General features: G+C 40.4%; 1 protein-coding gene across 4 annotated transcripts in view; it reads right to left on the reverse strand.

The window, feature by feature from the left end:
* The window catches only part of PTPN11 (protein tyrosine phosphatase non-receptor type 11), an 81,337-nt gene that overhangs the window by 50,822 nt on the left and 10,007 nt on the right, over window positions 1–20,508 (reverse strand). For all 4 annotated transcript variants that reach the window (XM_060119745.1, XM_060119746.1, XM_060119748.1 and 1 more), the window contains exons 2-4: window positions 10,408–10,530; window positions 4,194–4,388; window positions 1,768–1,960 (exon numbers count right to left, since the gene is read on the reverse strand). In XM_060119745.1, coding sequence (XP_059975728.1) covers window positions 1,768–1,960; window positions 4,194–4,388; window positions 10,408–10,530 — 511 coding nt within the window. The remainder of the gene's footprint in view (window positions 1–1,767; window positions 1,961–4,193; window positions 4,389–10,407; window positions 10,531–20,508) is intronic.

Consider the following 20,508-nt stretch of genomic DNA (forward strand, 5'->3'; position numbering starts at 1 on the left):
AAGTCCAGGAAAGATCCAAAAAGGCCCTAATCTTTACCTCTAGCTGATCCTGAGGTTCTGTGCAAGCAGGAAGTGAAGGCTAAGGCAGAGTTTTAAGGTGCCAGAGCACTGAAGGCAGTCGTGCCCCAACACACACACACACACACACACACACACAGAGCCTCCCTGGCAAAGGCTGGGAGATTTAATGTTTCAAGGCACTTAAGGAAATCTCTGTTCAATCATTAACTGATCACTAAGCTACCCAAGCAAAGACTTCAGTGGCCACACAAGACAAAGACAGGAAAGTCACTGAACACACAAACAGCAACAACAACTACAAGAACAATAAAAAGTAGCAACAACAAATAATACTGCCTCAGAAAGGAGGGCAAAGGATTTATATTATATTATTTAAAATGCCTAGTTTCCAACAAAAACTTATGAGACATGCAAAGAAACAAGAAAATATGGTCCATACTTGGGGGTGGGGAGGAGGGTGGGAAGCATTCAACAGAAACTGTCCTTGAGAAAGCCCAGACAAAGACTTTAAACCAGCTAGTATAAATATATTCAAAGAACTAAAGGAAACTATAAATTAAAAGAAAATATGAACATGATGTCTCATCAAACAGAGAATATCACAAAATGATAAATACATAAATGTACATAAATGTTCATAGCAGCATTATTCATAATAATTAATGGGCAAACCAAATGTGGTATATATCCATACAACAAAATGTTTGCCAGTAAAGAGTTTTTGGCCATTGATTGACGTTGCTATAACATGGATAAACCTTGAAAAACATGCTTAGTAAAAGAAGTCAGTCACAAAAGGCCACATATTACATGATTCCATCTATATAAAATATACAAAATAGGCAAATCCATTGAAACAAAGAGGTTAGTGGTTGCCAAGAGCTGGGGGGAGGGGGAAAATGGGGCGGGACTGGTAATGAACCCAGGGTTTCTTTTTGGGGTGATGAAAAGGTTCTGGAATTAACGTTGTTGGCTGCATAATTTGTGAATATACTAAAAACCACCAAATTGTCCACTTTAAAAGGGTGAATAGTATGGTGTGTGAATTATATCTCAATAAAGCTGGGTTTTTTGGGGTTTTTTTTTAATCTTATTGAAAAACCAAAGCAATAAGTGAATAGACAGTTGCTATTTAGGAAACTATGTCAAAACAAAGTTTGATGTAGTTGACCAAGAACCAACCTCCTTGGTCTAGCCATCGCATTAAAAACAAGAAATGGTGAGTTCAGTTCTCCCAGCCTTAACCAGAATTCTATAATATGAAAGTACATGTAGTCACAGGCTAGACTGTGCTGACCCAAGGGAGAAGCTGAGGCCATCACTTTAGAAATTGAGACAGAGGCAGACTCCAGCTGTAACCAAGCACAGATTGAGATACTGCAGGGCTGGGAATTCCCTGGCGGTCCAGTGGTTAGGACTCTGTGCTTTCACTGCCGAGGGTTCGGGTTCAATCCCTGGTCGGGGAACTAAGATCCTATAAGCTGCGTGATGCAGCCAAAGGAAAAAAAAAAGACTGCAGGGAAGAAGGTGACGTACTGAGGCATGACTTAATCTGCCAGAGATAGAGAGGAAATAAGTAATTTAATAAAGTTCGGAAATGATGAAACAGTTATAATTAACAAGGTACTAAAAGTGTAGAAGCCCTTAACTAAATGACTTTGGAAGTAATGGTGTCGGTCTTCTCCCAGCAGAAAAACCACCGAAAGATGATGTTTCACCAGACCCACAGTTCAATCCGGGTTTTACCTGACAGCGGATCATAACGTGGGTCACTTTAGACTTGCCGTCATTGCTCTCCCCTTTGTCATCTCCGGTTCGGACAGAGAGAACAAAATCTCCAGGGTGGCTCTGGCTCTCCCGCACAAGAAAGCTACCATGTTTTCCTTTCTCAGTTAATAATTTCTCTGCTTCTTTCCCAGACAGATGTCCATGAAACCACCTAAATTTTTTTTAATGAAAAATCAATTGAGTTCTGCCATGCGTTCACAACATTCTTTCACAAAACTACCATACATAGTCACCTCTACTCAACACAATTAAAAACAGGCACGTTCCTCCAAGAGATTGATCCATTCCACATAAGACAGAATTTGCATCCCAAAGCAGGCAGGAAAAATGACAAAGATATTAAGAGTGATCATTAGGGGAGCTCCCTGGTGGCCTAGTGGTTAGGATTCCGGGCTTTCACTGGCATGGCCCGGGATCAGTCCCTGGTCAGGGAACTAAAATCCCACAAATCACGTGGTGCGGCCAAAAAAAAAAAAGAATGAACATTAAACTCCTTAAATGAGCCCACAATCATTTGGAGGCAAATATCCTCAATCTTTCCTATTTTCTTTTAAATCCCCCATCTTTTAAAAAGGCAGTTTGTCATTTCTCCACTGCCAAACGCCAAAAGGACCAACTATTTAATTACAGTCATTTAAAGAAGTTATAACAGAGAGTTATGGTAGCGACAGAGAATCATTTGAATGTTTGCCCTTGCTTTGGCATGCAAACACTACATTAAAAAGGATCTTCATTATAAATTAGTTCAAGCATTCCAAGCTTTTCCAGATTTCCAATCTATACTTCAATAGCCTCCAAGTTTGCTGTCATCATCTTTGGACTATTAATGCACGTAAGACTTGGAGTAGAGGCAAGGGATTTTGCTAAAAATGTGAATTCCCATGCCTCACAATGAGAGATACCAATACGCTAAGTCTGAATGGGGCCCAGCAATCTGCATTTTTAACCAGCACACCAGAGTCCTAATGTAGGCCGCCTGAGGTCAGACTTTGAAACACTGCTACTCTAAGTTACTATAGAAAACATCTTAACATAGTCATATTAATAAGGTGGCTTTGGGGCCTCCCTGGTGGCGCAGTGGTTGAGAGTCCGCCTGCCGATGCAGGGGATACGGGTTCGTGCCCCGATCTGGGAGGATCCCATATGCCGCGGAGCGGCTGGGCCCGTGAGCCATGGCCGCTGGGCCTGCGCATCCGGAGCCTGTGCTCCGCAACGGGAGAGGCCACAACAGGGAGAGGCCCGCATACTGCAAAAAAAAAAAAAAAAGAAAAAAAAAAAAATAAGGTGGCTTTTTCCCTCAGGATCTTGGTGAGGAAACAAGCATGATCACAGCACACAGTGCTAATGGCTCAACACTAAAGGAATATACTTCGAGGTAGTTTTCATCTACCCTCAACTGAACAGAGTAAAATTAAATAAACTGCACAGAGTTGGCTGACAGCCTTTTGCTTAATAATTTGGCTGGAAAACAAATTATCAGCATAAAATACCAGTGACATGAAGGTGTAAGTAGAAGAAACCTACTTGAAGACAGAAAATATTCAAACCGAATTAAGAGACCCTGATTTGGTACTGAGTCAGAGAGAAGAGACTGGGAATGCAGAAAACCAATAAAATCAACGCAAGTTAAGTCAAGCCCCAGCTTTCATCAGCTTAGTTCCAACACTGGGGAAAGATCTCTGAAATAATACGATTCCCTCTAATTAGGGTCATTCTCACACATTCGTGGATATAACATAAAAGAACTGATGAAAAATCTGACCGAGTTCTCTGCTTTCCCACTTCTGAGCTTAAACTGACATCTGTTGGTGGCACTGCTGAATAGCTGGTCAGAAGCTACTACAGGGAACTGCTATTTTGGTGTTCCCATTATCATTTGTTTTCCTCTCCTAATGCTCAAAGTTCAATAACGCTCAAGGTCAATAATCTTAAAATTATTGCATGTATCAAGTATATACAGGAATAGTCTGAGACTTCTGTAGAACGAGTGTAAGTAACACTGACTGAAGCTTTTGCAAGAAAAGGCCACTCTGAGAATAATCTGATCCTATTACTCTTACTTTAGTAACACTTATGCGGGCCTCTCACTGTTGTGGCCTCACCCGTTGCGGAGCACAGGCTCTGGACGTGCAGGCTCAGCGGCCATGGCTCACGGGCCCAGCTGCTCCGCGGCATGTGGGATCTTCCCGGACCGGGGCACAAACCCGTGTCCCCTGCATCAGCAGGCGGACCCTCAACCACTGCTCCACCAGGGAAGCCCTTACTTTAGTAACACTTTTAAGATTACAGTTTGAGAAACAGAAGTCAAACCCCCATAATGCATTCACTTCACACCTATGGCATGGGAGAGATGCAGACTCTGCAGTAACCAAAATGTAACTGACCTTTCAGAGGTAGGATCTGCACAGTTCAGAGGATATTTGAGCTCAATAACATCTCCATTCTTCTCTTTTAATTGCCCATGATGTTCCATGTAATACTGGACCAACTCAGCCAAAGTGGCAAACTTCTCCCCTCCATACAAGTCATAGTAATCACCAGTGTTCTGAATCTTGATGTGGGTGACAGCTCCATTTCTTCTAAAATAGTCCATTAGAAAAGAGGGGGTAAAAGACAAATAAAGAGCTACTAGTAAAAATGGATCTCATGTTCATCATCAGATTTCGCCTAAACATTGAAACAAACCCAAGGAATGTGCAAGTTTACACTTTTCCTAAACAAATGCAGTGAGTGAAATAACCACACAGTCAACCATTTCAACACAAAGGGCTCTGCATATAACTAAGTGGCAATCATTTTTCTCATCAATTAATCAAGACAAATATCACTAAAATTAAACGTACATTTACCTTATAATCCAGTAAACCCACTCCTAGTATTTTGCCCCAAAGGAATGAAACTGCATGGCTACCAAAAGACTTGTATAAGAATATTCATTGCAGCCTTTTTGTAGTAGAAAAAAATTGAAAGGTCGAATATTTATGGCCAAAATGGATACACAAATACTCATACAATGAAATATCACACAGCAATTTAAATAAAAGAGAGAGGACCACTGATATATACAATCAACTTAGGTGAATCTCAAAAACATTACGTTAAGAAGCCAGACACAAAAGAATATATACTGTATGACTTCGTTTATATGACATTGTAGAATAGGCTCGTCAATGGGGATAAAAAAGAGAAGAGTGGTTGCCTCTTAGGGGGAGGGAGAATAGAAACCGGCACCAAGAAACTTTCTAGGGTGATAGAAATACTTAAGATTTTGATTAGAGTTCTCATTGCATTGATAAACACATTTGTCAAAACTCATCTCACTATACACTTAAGATACTACACATAATTGTATCTTTAAAAATCATTTTAAAGACATATAATTTTTTTTTTTTTTTCTTTTTGCGGTATGCGGGCCTCTCACTGTTGTGGCCTCTCCCGTTGCGGAGCACAGGCTCCGGACGCGCAGGCCCAGCGGCCATGGCTCACGGGCCCAGCCGCTCCGCGGCATATGGGATCCTCCCAGACCGGGGCACGAACCCGTATCCCCTGCATCGGCAGGCGGACTCTTAACCACTGCGCCACCAGGGAGGCCCAAGACATATAATTAACAGAGTTTCCAAAGTGAGATAGCTAGTATGTCAACCCAATGCATTGACAACACTGGCCAAAAGTTTCTAAAACTTGGTAGTTTAGTTAGCCTAGGCAGCTTGATGATTTCCATTTGGTTTTCTGTACTACTAAGTACATCTCAAGGACACCCGTAATCATCTTTGTGGACCCAAGGGGTCTGGCAACCCCAAAATGGTAATCACTGACCTATATTTATTTTTCAGTCTGACCCTATAGTGTTATTGATGAAGCCTCTGTTAAATATAAACACACTTCTACTAAAGATAAAGGAAAATGGAAACGAAGTAAGAAAAATTGTCCTACAATGTTAATAACAATATCTACTTCTAATTTTTGGTTACAATCTTTTCCAGTGGGTAAAAAAGGCACTTTGGGTCTCTCTCCTCCAGCTACACCTGATTCTATTTTAACACCTCAGCTTTCTATCTCTAACCTTGACTTAACATATCACAAAAACAGATATTTCAGGTATGGACTATAAAGCAACATAGATGGATCTCAAAAACATGATACTGGGAATTCCCTGGCAGTCCAGTGGTTAGGACTCAGCACTTTCACTGCAGGGGCCCAAGTTCAATCCCTGGTTGAGGAACTAAGATCCTGCAACCCAAAGAGCACAGCCAAAAAACAACATGATATTGCGTGAAAGAAGCACAATGCAGAATGATATGCTCAGCATGTACCATTTATGAAAATTTCAGAATGCACACAAGTAATATTATACATTATTCATGATACAGACCACAGACATACATATATATTTTATCATTATATTACTTTTATGTTATGTTACTTATTATATGTCCTTTTTTAAAATAAATTTATTTATTTTATTTATTTATCTTTGTCTGCGTTGGGTCTTCATTGCTGTGGGCGGGCCCTCTCCAGATGCGGCGAGCGGGGGCCACTCTTCACTGAGGTGCGCAGGCCCCCCACCGCGGTGGCCTCTCCCACCGCACAGCAGCGGCTCCAGGCACGTGGGCTTCAGCAGTTGCGGTGCATGGGTCAGTAGTTGTGGCTCACGGGCCTAGTTGCCCCGCGGCATGCGGGATCCTCCCGGACCAGGGCTGCAACCCATGTCCCCTGCATTGGCAGGCGGACTTCCAACCACTGCGCCACCAGGGAAGCCCTGTACTTTTTTTTTAATGAACTAGAAAGAAATACACCAAACTCAGAAAGTAGCTGTCTCTGTGGCAAAGAGAAGAACAGCAGGAAGGGTGGTGAAAAAAGGGAAATTTTGCTTTTTTTTAATATTTTATTTTGAAGAAAAAAATGACTGGCAATAAATACAATATGGGTACTTGGACATAATTTTTTGTATTTTTCTGTAATTTTTTCCCTCAAAATTAAAAAAAGGGGATCTTCCTTGACTAACTAAGGCAACCTAATCATCAAATTTTCAGCATGGACACATAACAAAAAGATTAGATCACCTGTAGAAAACTAGAACAATAAACTTGTCATTTATGCATGCACACACACACACACACACATGCATCTCAGTGTCTATAATATACATCATATACATAAGAAAACATATATAAAGTGAAACTTGGCAGTTTAAGAGTTGTTAAAAGCACTGGTTCTAAGACAGTTCACCAAAAAGATATACAGATGACCTTTAACCTTATTAAAATATGTTCAGCTTCAATCATAAGAGAAATTAAAATTCACTGAGATACCATTTCTCACCTATCAGGTTGACGAAAGTGAAAAGCTTGACAACACTCAACTGGAAGCTGTGGAAAAACAGGGACCCTCAGACACTGTTGGTGAGAATGCAAAATGGTACAATCACTGTGGAGGGGAATTTGGAAAACCTATACTAATATATATTGACTCTCTGTCCCAGTCATCTCACTCCTGGGAATTCACCTCTGAAGATACATTTCCAAAAGCACAAAACATATGCAAAATGTTATCATATTAGATGCAGTATTATTTATCATTGTAATATATTGGAAATAACTAAATTCCCATTTTTAGGAAATTGTATAAAGTTACATGCTATGCAGTTAATTTAAAAAATGAGAAAGATCACTAAAAGATTTCTGTAAGTGAAAAAAGTAAACTACAAAGAAATAATTTAGTATTCCACTTCATGTGTGAAAAGAAACACAGAAAGATAAACCATAAATTAATAAAACTGGTTACCTACAGGGATGGAAATAAGGTACATGGGGTAGGGATAAGAATAAAATTTGTCAGAATATACCTTTTTATACAGTTTGACTTTTAAATCTTGTGTTTCACATATTCAAAAAATAAAATCAACAAGGATCAAAAAAATGAGTACAAAACCAAAAAACTGAATACAGAAAGAAAGAAATGACTCTAACTTTGCAGTAAGTTTGTAACTACACAGAAAATTAATTCCCGTAGCTTTTGAACACAGTACAGATTATACACCCGTAGTGGGATATATGCTGTGAACAGAAACACTCCAGAGAAATCATGAACTTTACTTAAGGGGTTTGTAATTAGAAATGATAATGGTATAGTAATTCTGAAACTATCTTTGTATTAGAAGCTTGGGCAAATGAGGTCATACATTGATGCTGCTGTGAAACACGGTTCTCTCTACAGAAGGGAAACACAAATACGGAATGGGAAAAGGTAAGGAAACTGGGCTGAACTAGAGCTATCAGACTTGTCTGATATATATTTATATATTTATTGATACTGATATATTTAAATTTTGGTTTTAAATATATAAGTATTTATTTCCCAGCTCTGTCTACTATAAGGGCCTAGAAGCAATGACACTCCAGAAGATGGGGCAAACAGATATTATGTGCTTCCTGATGTGAAATAAAGGGATGGCTTCAAAATCCACTATTGAAATGACGAGAGAAATTTGAATATGGACTGTGTGTTAGATAACATTATGGAATCACTTAAAATAGCTCATATATAATAATGATATTGTAGTTATACAGGATGTCCTTGTTCGTAGGACATGCACACTGAAGTACTCAGAGGTAAAAATAAGCATCCTGACATCTGCAACTTATGTTCAAAAGGTTGGGGGAGGGGAGAGTATACACATACACACACACACTCAGAGCAAAAGAGCAAACATGGCAAAATGTTAACAGGTAAAGGGAATGTGGGTATTCACTGTACTCATCTTTTGACTTTCCTATAGGTCTGAAATGTCTCAAGATAAAAAGTTGAGGAAAAAGAAAAAAAAAAAAACACCTCAACAGTTCTATAGTCCCGGCTCTGCCACTTACTAGCTATGAAACCAGCTTTGTAAATTAACCTCTGTGCTTCAGCTTACTCACCCCTAAGATGAAGATAATAATGGTATTTATTCATAGGTTGTTGGAGAGATTAAATAAAATGTTATGTGGCGAGTGCTTAGCAAGATGGCCTGGAATATGTCAAGCCCTCAATAACGTCTGCTATCATCCTCCTCCTCAACATCATTGTTATTATTATATAATCTCCATCCAAACTCTTACAGGTCAAATGTCACTCAACTGTAGGTTAGAAGTCTGTGCTAGGATAAGCCTGGGAAAATTCATGAAGGCTTCTGCCCTCTCCTTGTAGCAAAAGGGAAGTAAAAGCCAACAATGTGAGCTCCTTGAGAAACTAATCGATACCAAAAAGGGACTTCCCAAATCCCGAAGGGGTCCTCAGAACATGTTTTCCTTACTTCTTTATTTAAAAATAATAATAATAAAAGGAAATTCATAGAGCAGTTCAGTTCTGGCTCCTGGAATGAGCTAGAAGCAAGGAGAATGAGTATATAAGAGAAAGTCAATTTCTAGAAAAACTCTCCCACATGTGTTCAAATAGACATGTAACAGATGTTGCCAATACTGTTCAAAACAATTTTAAACAAACTAAAAACAACTCAGTGTCCAACAATAGGGGATGGGATAAACTGTGGTATATGCACACCTTCGAATATTATATAGCCATTAAAGTTAATAATTAGATCTATATGTATCAGCACAGAACTCAAAAAAAATTTAAAGGTAGTCTCAGAATACATACATTATAAAGCCATGGATATGAATTCTAAAAACACACAAACCAACCTCATATCATTCACACATAGTACAAATGCAGTACAAGTATAAAAACATGTTCAGGAAGGAGATATACCAACCTCTTGATGGTGGTTTCCTCTGAGGAAAGAGGGAGGGGAATGGGACTGGGCAGGGGAACAAATGGGACCACAACTTCCTCAGTGATGTTTTATTTCTTGAAAAAGAAAAGTGATCTGAAGAAACTCTTCTTCTTTCTTTCTTTTTTCTTTTTAAATTAAAGTATAATTGATTTACAATGTTGTGTTAGTTTCAGGTGTACAGCAAAGTGATTCAGTTATATACTTTTTCAGATTCTTTTCCCTCTTTCCTAATATTTCTATTACAGGATATTGAGTATATTTCCCTGTGCTATACAGTAAGCCTTTGTTGTTTATCTATTTTATATATAGTAGTGTGTATCTGTTCATCCCAAACTCCTAATTTATTCCCCCACCCCACTTTCCCCTTTGGTAACCATAAGCTTGTTTTCTACGTCTGTGAGGCTGCTTGAAGAAACTCTTAGAAAGTATTTTTCCCATTCAGTAATCAACAGATGGGAAAGGAAAAATGCAGGGAACAAGGATTGAGCCTTGTTTTGGATTGAACCAGGATCGACCCAGGCTTTAAGAACTTGTTATGCTCCAGCTCATCCTCAGTGGTCTCTCAAGAGAGAAAAGCCCACCTTCAGGCCCCTTCTGCTGACTCCCCAAGCCTCTCACTCTCAGGAGGCCACGTCCTGAACCCCACAGCAGGCCTGAATCATACCTGATCTGTGGGCCAGGGCAGTGGCAAGGCCTCACCCACAGGGCAGCAGGCAGACCTTCAGACCTTCAGACTCTAAATGAGGGTCGCAAGTTGTCCAAATGTGGTCCTAACATTTCCCCCCTGGAAAACACTTTCAGGATTCTCTCTTTTTCTTCCAACTTACCTAACAGAAAGTGTAAAGTCTCCAGGGTTACTTTTACTGGGCCTTGCCAAAAAACTGCCATCAACTCCTCTTGTCAACAGTAGGTTTTCTGCCTCCACGCCAGTGATATTTGGGTGAAACCATCTTGAGAGAGAGAGAAATAGACCAATGAAAAACAAAGGACTCTGTCAGCACTACTTCCCACACCGTCACAGCTAAAATGCTTATTAGTAGAGTAGCAAATAAAAACACCAACCCAACCCCTTTCCCTTCCTCTCTTTGGTCACTGCCTCCTCCTTGTCTTCCCCATGGTAGGAGCCTGGGATCCTGCTAGCACAGTAGATGTGGCTGGGGGCATGGTCAGTGGGATTGGGGCTGAGGTGGATGCTATTTATATAGGGTGGTGGGGAGGGCCTTAGCAATAAGGTAACATTTGATCAGACCCGGAAGAAATGAGGGCAGCAACATGCCGCCATATAGGAAAGGAACATATCAGGCAGAGGGAGGAACAAGATCAAGGGCACGGGGGCAGACCGTACTTGACATGCTCAAGCACTCAAGAGGCCAGTATGCTTGGAGCAAAACACGCAAGGGAGAGAGTGGTAGATGAGGCCAGAGAGGTAATGAAAAGCCTGATGATGCAGGGCCTCGGAGGACACTGTAAAAACTTCAGCTTTTATTTTTTGTGAAATGTGAAAGGACTAGAGGGTTTTAGGCAGAGGAGCCACGTGATCTGACATATTTTTAAATCCTCTTCAAGCTATCGTGCAAGGGTAGAAGCACATAGATCAGTTAAATAAGCTATTGTGACAATCCAGGCAAGAGATGACGATACCAAGGACCAAGGTGGCGGAAGGAGTAGTGATAAACGGTACAACTGGGAATATTTTAAGGGTAGCCAACAGGATTTCCTAACTTATTACATATGAGATGGGAAAGAAAGAAAGGAGTAAGAACTACTCCTAGGCATCATGTCTGGGCAAGTGGAAGGTTGGCGGTACCGTGTACGAGATGTGGAAAAAGGGTGGGGAGAGGAAAAATCAAGTGTCAGATTTGGTACGTGTTAAATCTTTTTTTTTTTTAGTTTATTTATTTTTTATTTTTTATTTATTTTTGGCTGCATTGGGTCTTGTTGCTACGTGCGGGCTTTCCCTAGCTGCGGCAAGTGGGGCCTACTCTTCATCGTGGTGTGCGGGCTTCTCATTGCAGTGGCTTCTCTTGTTGCGGAGCACGGGCTCTAGGCGTGCAGGCTCAGTAGTTGTGGCGCACGGGGTTAGTTGCTCCGTGGCATGTGGGATCTTCCTGGACCAGGGCTCAAACCTATGTCTCCTGCATTGGCAGGCAGATTCTTAACTACTGCGCCACCAGGGAAGGAAGCCCTGGTACATGTTAAATATGAGATGCTTAATCATCTGAGTGTCTGGTACATATTAAGCACTAATGGTTAGATATTACTGACAATCATGACAATAACTATAAGATTGTTCTGACAAGAAGTAATCAGAAAAGGCAAGAATCTAGACATAGTCTATCAACATTCCTGTTGTTTACATTAACTGAAATGTATTTTCTTTTTAATTTTTCCTATAGCATTTTACTAGCATTTTGGGGAAAATCTAAACATCATTCTGATTATCCTAGAGAAAAATCACAGGGTTCAGATCAAAAGGAAAAAAATATTAGTTTGCTTTTTACTCCCTCTGAGAGCTTGTCAGAAGAGCGAGGCAGAATTTTGCCCAGGGAAAACTCAACCTCAATTTATAAGATACCTATCATTCCAGCATCCAATACTTTTGCATACAGTATGATTACTAAACTATCCTTTTTTTTTTTTTTAAATCTTGTCCACAGCTTCTTTAATCTATGGTTCCCACCTGAGTCCCCACAGTCCTAGGGAATCAAAGAGCAATAACAGAAGGCTTCCAGTTACTTTTAACTTTTCAAAAAGTATAGTGAAAATCTTATGTTAATCTTCAATTTGTCTACCTGTATAAGCTAGTTAAAATGTCAAATCTCTCTTGCTTTTGGCTACAAAACAATTATGTTACTTGGTGTGGTAGTCTGAAGCTGAGTGGCATATATGTTTTCTTCTACAAAAAAAAGGGAAAACTAATTATTATATGATGACATACAGGTTAGGAAACAATTCCCTTTAGAATATTGGGTTTATGGTTTAAAAAAAAAAAAAGAGGAGACCCCAGAAGTAAAAAAGCTGAGAATCGCTGGCATGTGGTGGCAAAGCTTTATGGGTAGGAGCACGGACTCTGGAACCAGACTACTTTGGTTCAGATTCCAGCTCTGTGTGACCCCAGGCTAGTTATTTAAACTGTTTTAACTCATCTATAAAATGGGAATAGCAACAGCACTGTGTCATAGGGTGTTGAGAGGATAAAGTGAGTTAATATTTATAAAGTGTCTATAACAGTGCCTGGACTTCAGGGTAGCCAAGGACAATGATGACTGCCTAAATTCACATCTTCCCACATATCCTTCAAAAACAATACAGGGGGGCTTCCCTGGTGGCGCAGTGGTTGAGAGTCTGCCTACCGATGCAGGGGACACGGGTTCGAGCCCTGGTCTGGGAAGATCCCACATGCCGCAGAGCAACTAGCCCTGTGAGCCACAATTACTGAGCCTGCACGTCTGGAGCCTGTGCTCTGCAACAGGAGAGGCCGCGATAGTGAGAAGCCCGCACACTGCGATGAGGAGTGGCCCCCACTTTCTGCAACTGGAGAAAGCCCTCACGCAGAAACGAAGAGCCAACACAGCCATAAATAAATAAATTTTAAAAAAATTAAAAAAAAAAAAATACAGGGGACTTCCCTGGCAGTCCAGTGGTTAAGACTCTACGCTTCCAATGCAGGGGGCGTGGGTTCAATCCCCATGCCACACAGTGTGGCCAGAATAAATAAATAAATAAATAAATTAAAAAATTTAAAAACTAAGGGGAAATTTTTTTAAAATATGGAATTTTTAAAAAAGAACAAGTAAAACCACACAATAACCTAACCATGCCCTCAACAAAAGTAGAAGACAGAGAATGCCCAAACTTCCAAATTACCTGTAAGTAAAAAAAAGAAGACATGCCAAATCTCAGTAGTGATCTCTCATCTTCTTACTGCAACCCTCTGTGCCAAGCCAAGGGCATTCTTAGAAAAACTGCATGTCAGAGAGAACAGGGGAGCTAGTGGCAGGCCTAAAATTGCTGTAAAACCACCTCCAGAAAGAGAAAGTCCACCCTAAGTGTGAAAATACTGAAAAAGTTTTCCTGTAGATCAGAGCCCTATTTATAGGAAAGGGGAATGATTTAAGGTGTAGTGTTAGAAATGCATGGTCTCTGGGGAAGAAAAAGGCAAAAAAGAGACAGGATCCATTTGGCAATTAGGTGACAAAAAGGAAAGGAAGTAGAAAGGGGAAATTTATTTACCTGCAAACAAAAAAACAAACAAAAAACCCAGAGGACAAATAACCTCTCCCCTACCACAAACACAAATACATACACAAATCCACTAAAAAAAAAAAAAAAACCTGGACTTTTCTATACTGACAGAAGAAAATGCCATTGAATTAGGAACCTTTAAAATATTTAAGAGCCACAGAATAAATAGGAAAAAAGTGAATAAGTCTATATAAAGTTACTACAAAAAAGAAGAGTCACACATCAGTCAGCTTTTGAAAATTATCCCAGACAAACACCCATGATGCAGAAGAAAACTATAAGACAACACTCCAATCTGAATTAAATATACTCAAACAAGATTTAGGGATATGAACAAACACTCTGAATAAGAAATTTAAAAGTTAAAAACAGAAATGGACAAAAAGTAGGAAAAAATGAAGAGGGAGTTGATCAAACTCAGAAAGAAAAAGGAAAAGAAAATCATCTCAGAAATGAAAACTAAATTACTAGGCGCCCAAAGGAGAATAAGTTCAAATGAAAATCTAGTAAGTGGCATTAAAGATAGGTAGGAAAACAATGAAGAGAATAAAATATGATGAAGAAAGAAATAAAAGAGGGGTTTCTCTGATGGAGCAGTGGTTGAGAGTCTGCCTGCCGATGCAGGGGACACGGGTACGTGCCCCAGTCCGGGAGGATCCCACATGCTGTGGAGCGGCTGGGCCCGTGAGCCATGGCCGCTGAGCCTGCGCGTCCGGAGCCTGTGCTCCGCAACGGGAGAGGCCACAATGGTGAGAGGTCCACGTACCGCAAAAAAAAAAAAAAAAAAAGATCACAAAGAAAATGGTTAATATGAAAGACAAGCGAAGAAGAAACAACATACATATAATTGGGGGAAGGGGAGGGGGGAAACGCAATGGAACGGAACTAATATTTAAACCTAAATTGAGAAAACAAATAAAATAAGATGTGAATCTATACATTGGAAGGGTCCATCAGGTACTTGGGAAAATAAGCCCAGAATAATCGCTCTGACACTTGTTCTAATGAAACTATTACGCTTTAAAGACAAATGGAGGGGCTTCCCTGGTGGCGCAGTGGTTCAGAGTCCACCTGCCGATGCAGGGGACACGGGTTCATGCCCCGGTCCGGGAAGATCCCACATGCCGCAGAGCGGCTGAGCCCATGAGCCATGGCCACTGAGCCTGCACCATGGTCGCTGAGCATGCGCGTTCGGAGCCTGTGTTCCGCAACGGGAGAGGCCACAACAGTGAGAGGCCCACGTACAGCAAAAAAATAAAAAAATAAAAAATAAATAAAGACAAATGGAAAAAAATCTTCAAAGCCTCCACGAAAAACAAATAACTTACTATAACAAATTAGATTAGCACCTGACTTTTCAAAGCCAACATATAAAGCAAGTTGATAAATGAACAAGCTTTTTTTTTTTTTTTTTTTCTTTTTCTTTTTGCGGTATGCGGGCCTCTCACTGTTGTGGCCTCTCCCGTTGCGGAGCACAGGCTCCGGATGCGCAGGCCCAGCGGCCATGGCTCACGGGCCCAGCCGCTCCGCGGCATATGGGATCCTCCCAGATCGGGGCACGAACCCGTATCCCCTGCATCAGCAGGCGGACTCTCAACCACTGCGCCACCAGGGAGGCCCGAACAAGCATTTTTTAAAAACTCAATGAAAGAAAAGGGTAACCAAGAATTTTATATCCAGCTGTTATCCTTCAACTATCAGAGCTACAGACAAAACAAGTTTCAACATACAACAACTAAGGGAATGCTGTACTTATCAGTCTTTCCTGATGAATCTACTAGAGGATAAACTTTATCTAACCAAACGGTAACAAGCAACATTGACAAAATAGGGCCTCCCTGGTGGCGCAAGTGGTTGAGAGTCCGCCTGCCGATGCAGGGGATACGGGTTCGTGCCCCGGTCTGGGAGGATCCCATATGCCGCGGAGTGGCTAGGCCCGTGAGCCATGGCCGCTGAGCCTGCGCGTCCGGAGCCTGTGCTCCGCAATGGGGGAGGCCACAACAGTGAGAGGCCCGCATACCACAAAAAAAAAAAAAAAAAAAAAAATTGACAAAATAACTGATGGTGAGCATTTAATAATCTATAAATGTCATGTAAGACTAAAACAAAGATGGGAATGAGAGTAGAAAACTAACGTACAACAGTTATATACTGTGACACAGTAGAACTACTACAACTAGAAAATGGGAAAAGGAAAACAGAAAAAACCTCATTGTTGTATAGGCAATAGGCAATAGATGGGTGTTTAAGGGTAATGAAAAAAATCTGATAAGCCTGATAATAAAAGTTAAATAACAAAACAGAGGACTAAGGACATTCAAAAAGGTGTAAGTACTAGATGAAAAAAAATACAAACTTTCCTAAATACCCTCTCAAAAAACTGTTTTCAACAACAAAATTTTAAATATACATCTTAGAAAAAAATTATATATATATAATATATATATTATATATATATACACACACATGTACATACACACACACATCTCGTGAGAAACAATGCAAGGAAACACTACAGTTGACCCACGAACAACATGGGCTTTAGAGGCACCGATCCTTGCGCAACTGAAAATTCATATATAACTTTATAGTCAGCCCTCTATATCCACAGTTCTGCTTCCAACTGCATGGTTTCAACCAACGGCAGATTGTATCATACTGTACTATGTATTTATTGAAAAAAATCCGTGCATAAGTGGACCCATGCAGTTCAAACTTGCATTGTTCAAGGGTCAACTGTAAGTATAAAACATTAAGATAGAGGACTTCCCTGGTGGTGCAGTGGTTAAGAATCCACCTGCCAATGCAGGGGACATGGGTTCAAGTCCTGGTCTGGGAAGATTCCACATGCCACAGAGCAAGTAAGCCTGCAAGCCACAACTACTGAAGCCTGTGCGCCTACAGCCCGTGCTCCACAACAAGAGAAGCCACCACAATGAGAAGCCCACGCACCGCAACAAAAAATAGCCCCCACTCTCCACAACTAGAGAAAAGCCCATGCACAGCAATGAAGACCCAGTGCAGCCAAAAATAAATAAATAAATAAATTTATTTATTTTAAAAAATGTTATGATAGAGTTGATACCAAACCTATCAGTCATAACAATAAATGTGGATGAGTTTGCTGTCTATTAAAAGAAATCAACAAACATGAATATTTATGTATCAAATAACACAGAAATCACCTTTGTGAAGCAAAAACTACAGGAGATGCAAGGAAATGCAGATGGAAACACACCAATAATAGGAGACTCATACACCACACTCAATACAAGATAAAATAGACTAAAAAAACAGGTAAAGAGATAGAAAATCTAAGTAACATAAATAGGGTAGATCTTATGTGCATATATTGTACTCCACACCCTGATAATAATTACACATTTTTCTCAAGCACCCAGAGCATTTCCATAAAAATTGATCAGATATATACAGTCACAAGGAAAACAGTAACCCCTATAAGTAGAACTATTACACAGAACAATATCACAATGCAATAAACCTGAACTTCACTAACAAAGGCAAAAAACAGAAAGGCCCTTCTACCTGGAAATTTTAAAACCTTCCATTAAACAACTCTTAGGTAAAAGGGGAAATACAAGCTGAAATTACACAATTTGTAAGAAATAATGGCGGGACTTCCCTGGTGGCACAGTGGTTAAGAATCCGCCTGCCAATGCAGGGGACAGGGGTTTGATCCCTAGTCCAGGAAGATCCCACACGGCGCAGAGCAACTAAGCCCGTGCGCCACAACTAGAGAAACCCTGCACACAGCAACGAAGACCCAAAGCAGGCAAAAATAAATAAATAAATAAATAAATAAAGTTTATCATGGATTCTATTTAAAAAAGAAATAATGGCCATGAAAACACTACATATCAGCATCTATGGGATACAGCTAATGGAGTTATCAGTAGAAAATTCACTACACAAACAACTAACATTAATAAAAAATATAAAAGAATAAAAATAAAGTCCCAGTTCAAAAAAACAAACAAAAAACAAAAAACAAAAAACCCTAGAAAAAGGACAAAGGATAGCACAAGGAAGGAAAACTATTTTATAAAGATAAAAGCAGGGGACTTTCCTGGTGGTGTGGTGGTTAAGAATCTGCTTGCCAATGCAGGGAACATGGGTTCGAGCCCTGGTTCGGAAGATCTCACATGCTGAGGAGCAACTAAGCCCGTGCACCACAACTACTGAGCCTGCACTCCAGAGCCCGTGAGCCACAACTACTGAAGCCCGCACGCCTAGGGCCCGTGCTCCGCAACAAGAAAAGCCACCGCAATGAGAAGCCCGCGCACCACAACGAAGAGCAGCCCTCGTTCGCCAGAACTAGAGAAAGCCCGTGCATAGCAATGAAGACCCAACGCAGCTAATAAATAAATAAATAAATAAATAAGCAAAAATCAAAGAAAAAGAAAACAAAAAGTAGTAGATCTAATTAATAAAAATCCTGCTTTTAAAAATTAACAAAATAGACAAACCACTAGTTAACTTATTCAGGAGTACAAAAACAAAAACAAAAAATCACAAATACACAAAAGAAATGACAAGGGGGAAATAAGCATTGAAACGGAAGAAAAAAATTTTTTTAAAGAAACTGCTTTGCAGACTGCTGTGCAAATAAATTATAAAACCTAGATGAAGTGAATAATTATCTAGGGAAATAAAGACTGTCAAAACTGAGTCCATTAGAGAGAAAACTTAGGCAAACCAATTTCTATATAAAAATAGAGAAAGCAATTTTAAAACTACCCCACAGAAAAGCATCAAACCCAGATGGTTTCAAAATGGAATTCTATCAAACTTTCAAAGACCAGACCATCCCACTGCTCGATAAATTATTCCAGAGAGTCAAAAGGAAAGGAAAACGTACCACTTCCTTTCATGAAGCAAATATAACACGGATACCTGTACCACATAAAGACAGCTACTTCAGTGATACGGAAGGCAGACACCTTGATCCTAATTCTAATAAGATTCTAATTATTTTAAAATTATAATGATGGTTATACTGCAGTATTTAAAAAAAAAATTCCTTAAACCTACTATGATCAGGTTAATGAAGTGAACGAAGGGAAAAACCATTCTGTCTCCCCTCTACAGCTCTCTCCCAGCATCTTCCTCCATTATTGGTCTTCATTAAAAGAAATACTGCGGGCTCAGAGGTCGCTTCATTTTTAAATACCGGTCATCCAGCCTGGGCCGCCACCACCTATGGGGGATCTGTTTCCTTACTGTCACCACTGTTATCTCCTCTTTCTTTTTTATTTATTTATTTATTTTTCTTTTTTTGCGGTATGCGGGCCTCTCACTGCTGTGGCCTCTCCCATTGCGGAGCACAGGCTCCGGATGCGCAGGCCCAGCGGCCATGGCTCACGGGCCCAGCCGCTCCGCGGCATATGGGATCCTCCCAGACCGGGGCACGAACCCGTATCCCCTGCATCGGCAGGCGGACTCTTAACCACTGCGCCACCAGGGAGGCCCTCCTCTTTCTTTTTTAAAATAGATTCTAGAAGAATTTCTCAGGTTTGTCCTCAACCTCACCACTGGGAGGGCTGCCTCAAGGGCACTCTTTACTACTTCTAGCAAGATCTTTTTGTTTATCTTCCTGCTTTTCATTCCCGTTTCATCTTTCCTTATCTCAGCCAACTATTTCAGGCAGCTCTAATTTTTTATAGACTCAATGTCCTTTAGAATCTTGTTGAGAACACAAACATAAACTTTCTAAAACCTTTTAAAATTCATTTACTAAAACAGTACAGATAGGTATGAAATTCCAAGAAAAAGCCCAAGCTTCCCTTGCACTGTCAGAAGTCACTACAGTTAGCAGTTTCCTAATCTTTGAGAAATGTCTCGTGCATACACATACATATACTTACCTACGTGTGCATGTGTGCAAACACACTACTCTCTCTATGCCAGCCTGTGTGGAACACACACATACACAAATGCAATCCTGATCTACACCCCAATTTTTTCACTTACTACGACGCAAAGATCTTTCCGTGGGAGCATTCTTCTTTTTTTTTTTTAATTAATTTATTTATTTTTGGCTGTGTTGGGTCTTTGTTGCTGCGCGCAGGTTTTCACTGGTTGCGTCCGGCGGGGGCTACTCTTTGTTGCGGTGCGCGGGCTTCTCATTGTGGGGGCTTCTCTTGTTGCGGAACACGGGCTCCAGACACGCGGGCTTCAGTAGTTGCAGCCCGCAGGCTCAGTAGTTGTGGCTCGCAGGCTCTAGAGAGCAGGCTCAGTCGCTGTGGCACACGGGCTTAGTTGCTCTGTGGCATGTGGGATCTTCCCGGACCAGGGCTCGAACCCGTGTCCCTTGCATTGGCAGGCGGATTCTTAACCACTTCACCACCAGGGAAGTCCCCGAGCACTCTTTTTAATGGCTATACACTAATCCATTATAAGAATGTACCATCCATAATTTAATCCCTACTAGAGGACATTTATATTATTCATAGATTTTTGTCATTACAAATAATGCAGCATATCACATCCTTTATAATCATCTTTATACACTTTTACAAGTATATCTGTAAATTAAAATTTTAGAAATAAAACTGCTTTGACAAGAATTGTTTTTTTTTCACTCTCACAAATTTGCCAAACCACACTCAAAAGAAGGTACCAGTTTTGACTCCCATGAATTAAGTGTGAAAGCCCATTTTCTC

Source organism: Mesoplodon densirostris, chromosome 15 (assembly GCF_025265405.1).
Source record: "Mesoplodon densirostris isolate mMesDen1 chromosome 15, mMesDen1 primary haplotype, whole genome shotgun sequence".
Taxonomy (NCBI): domain Eukaryota; kingdom Metazoa; phylum Chordata; class Mammalia; order Artiodactyla; family Ziphiidae; genus Mesoplodon; species Mesoplodon densirostris.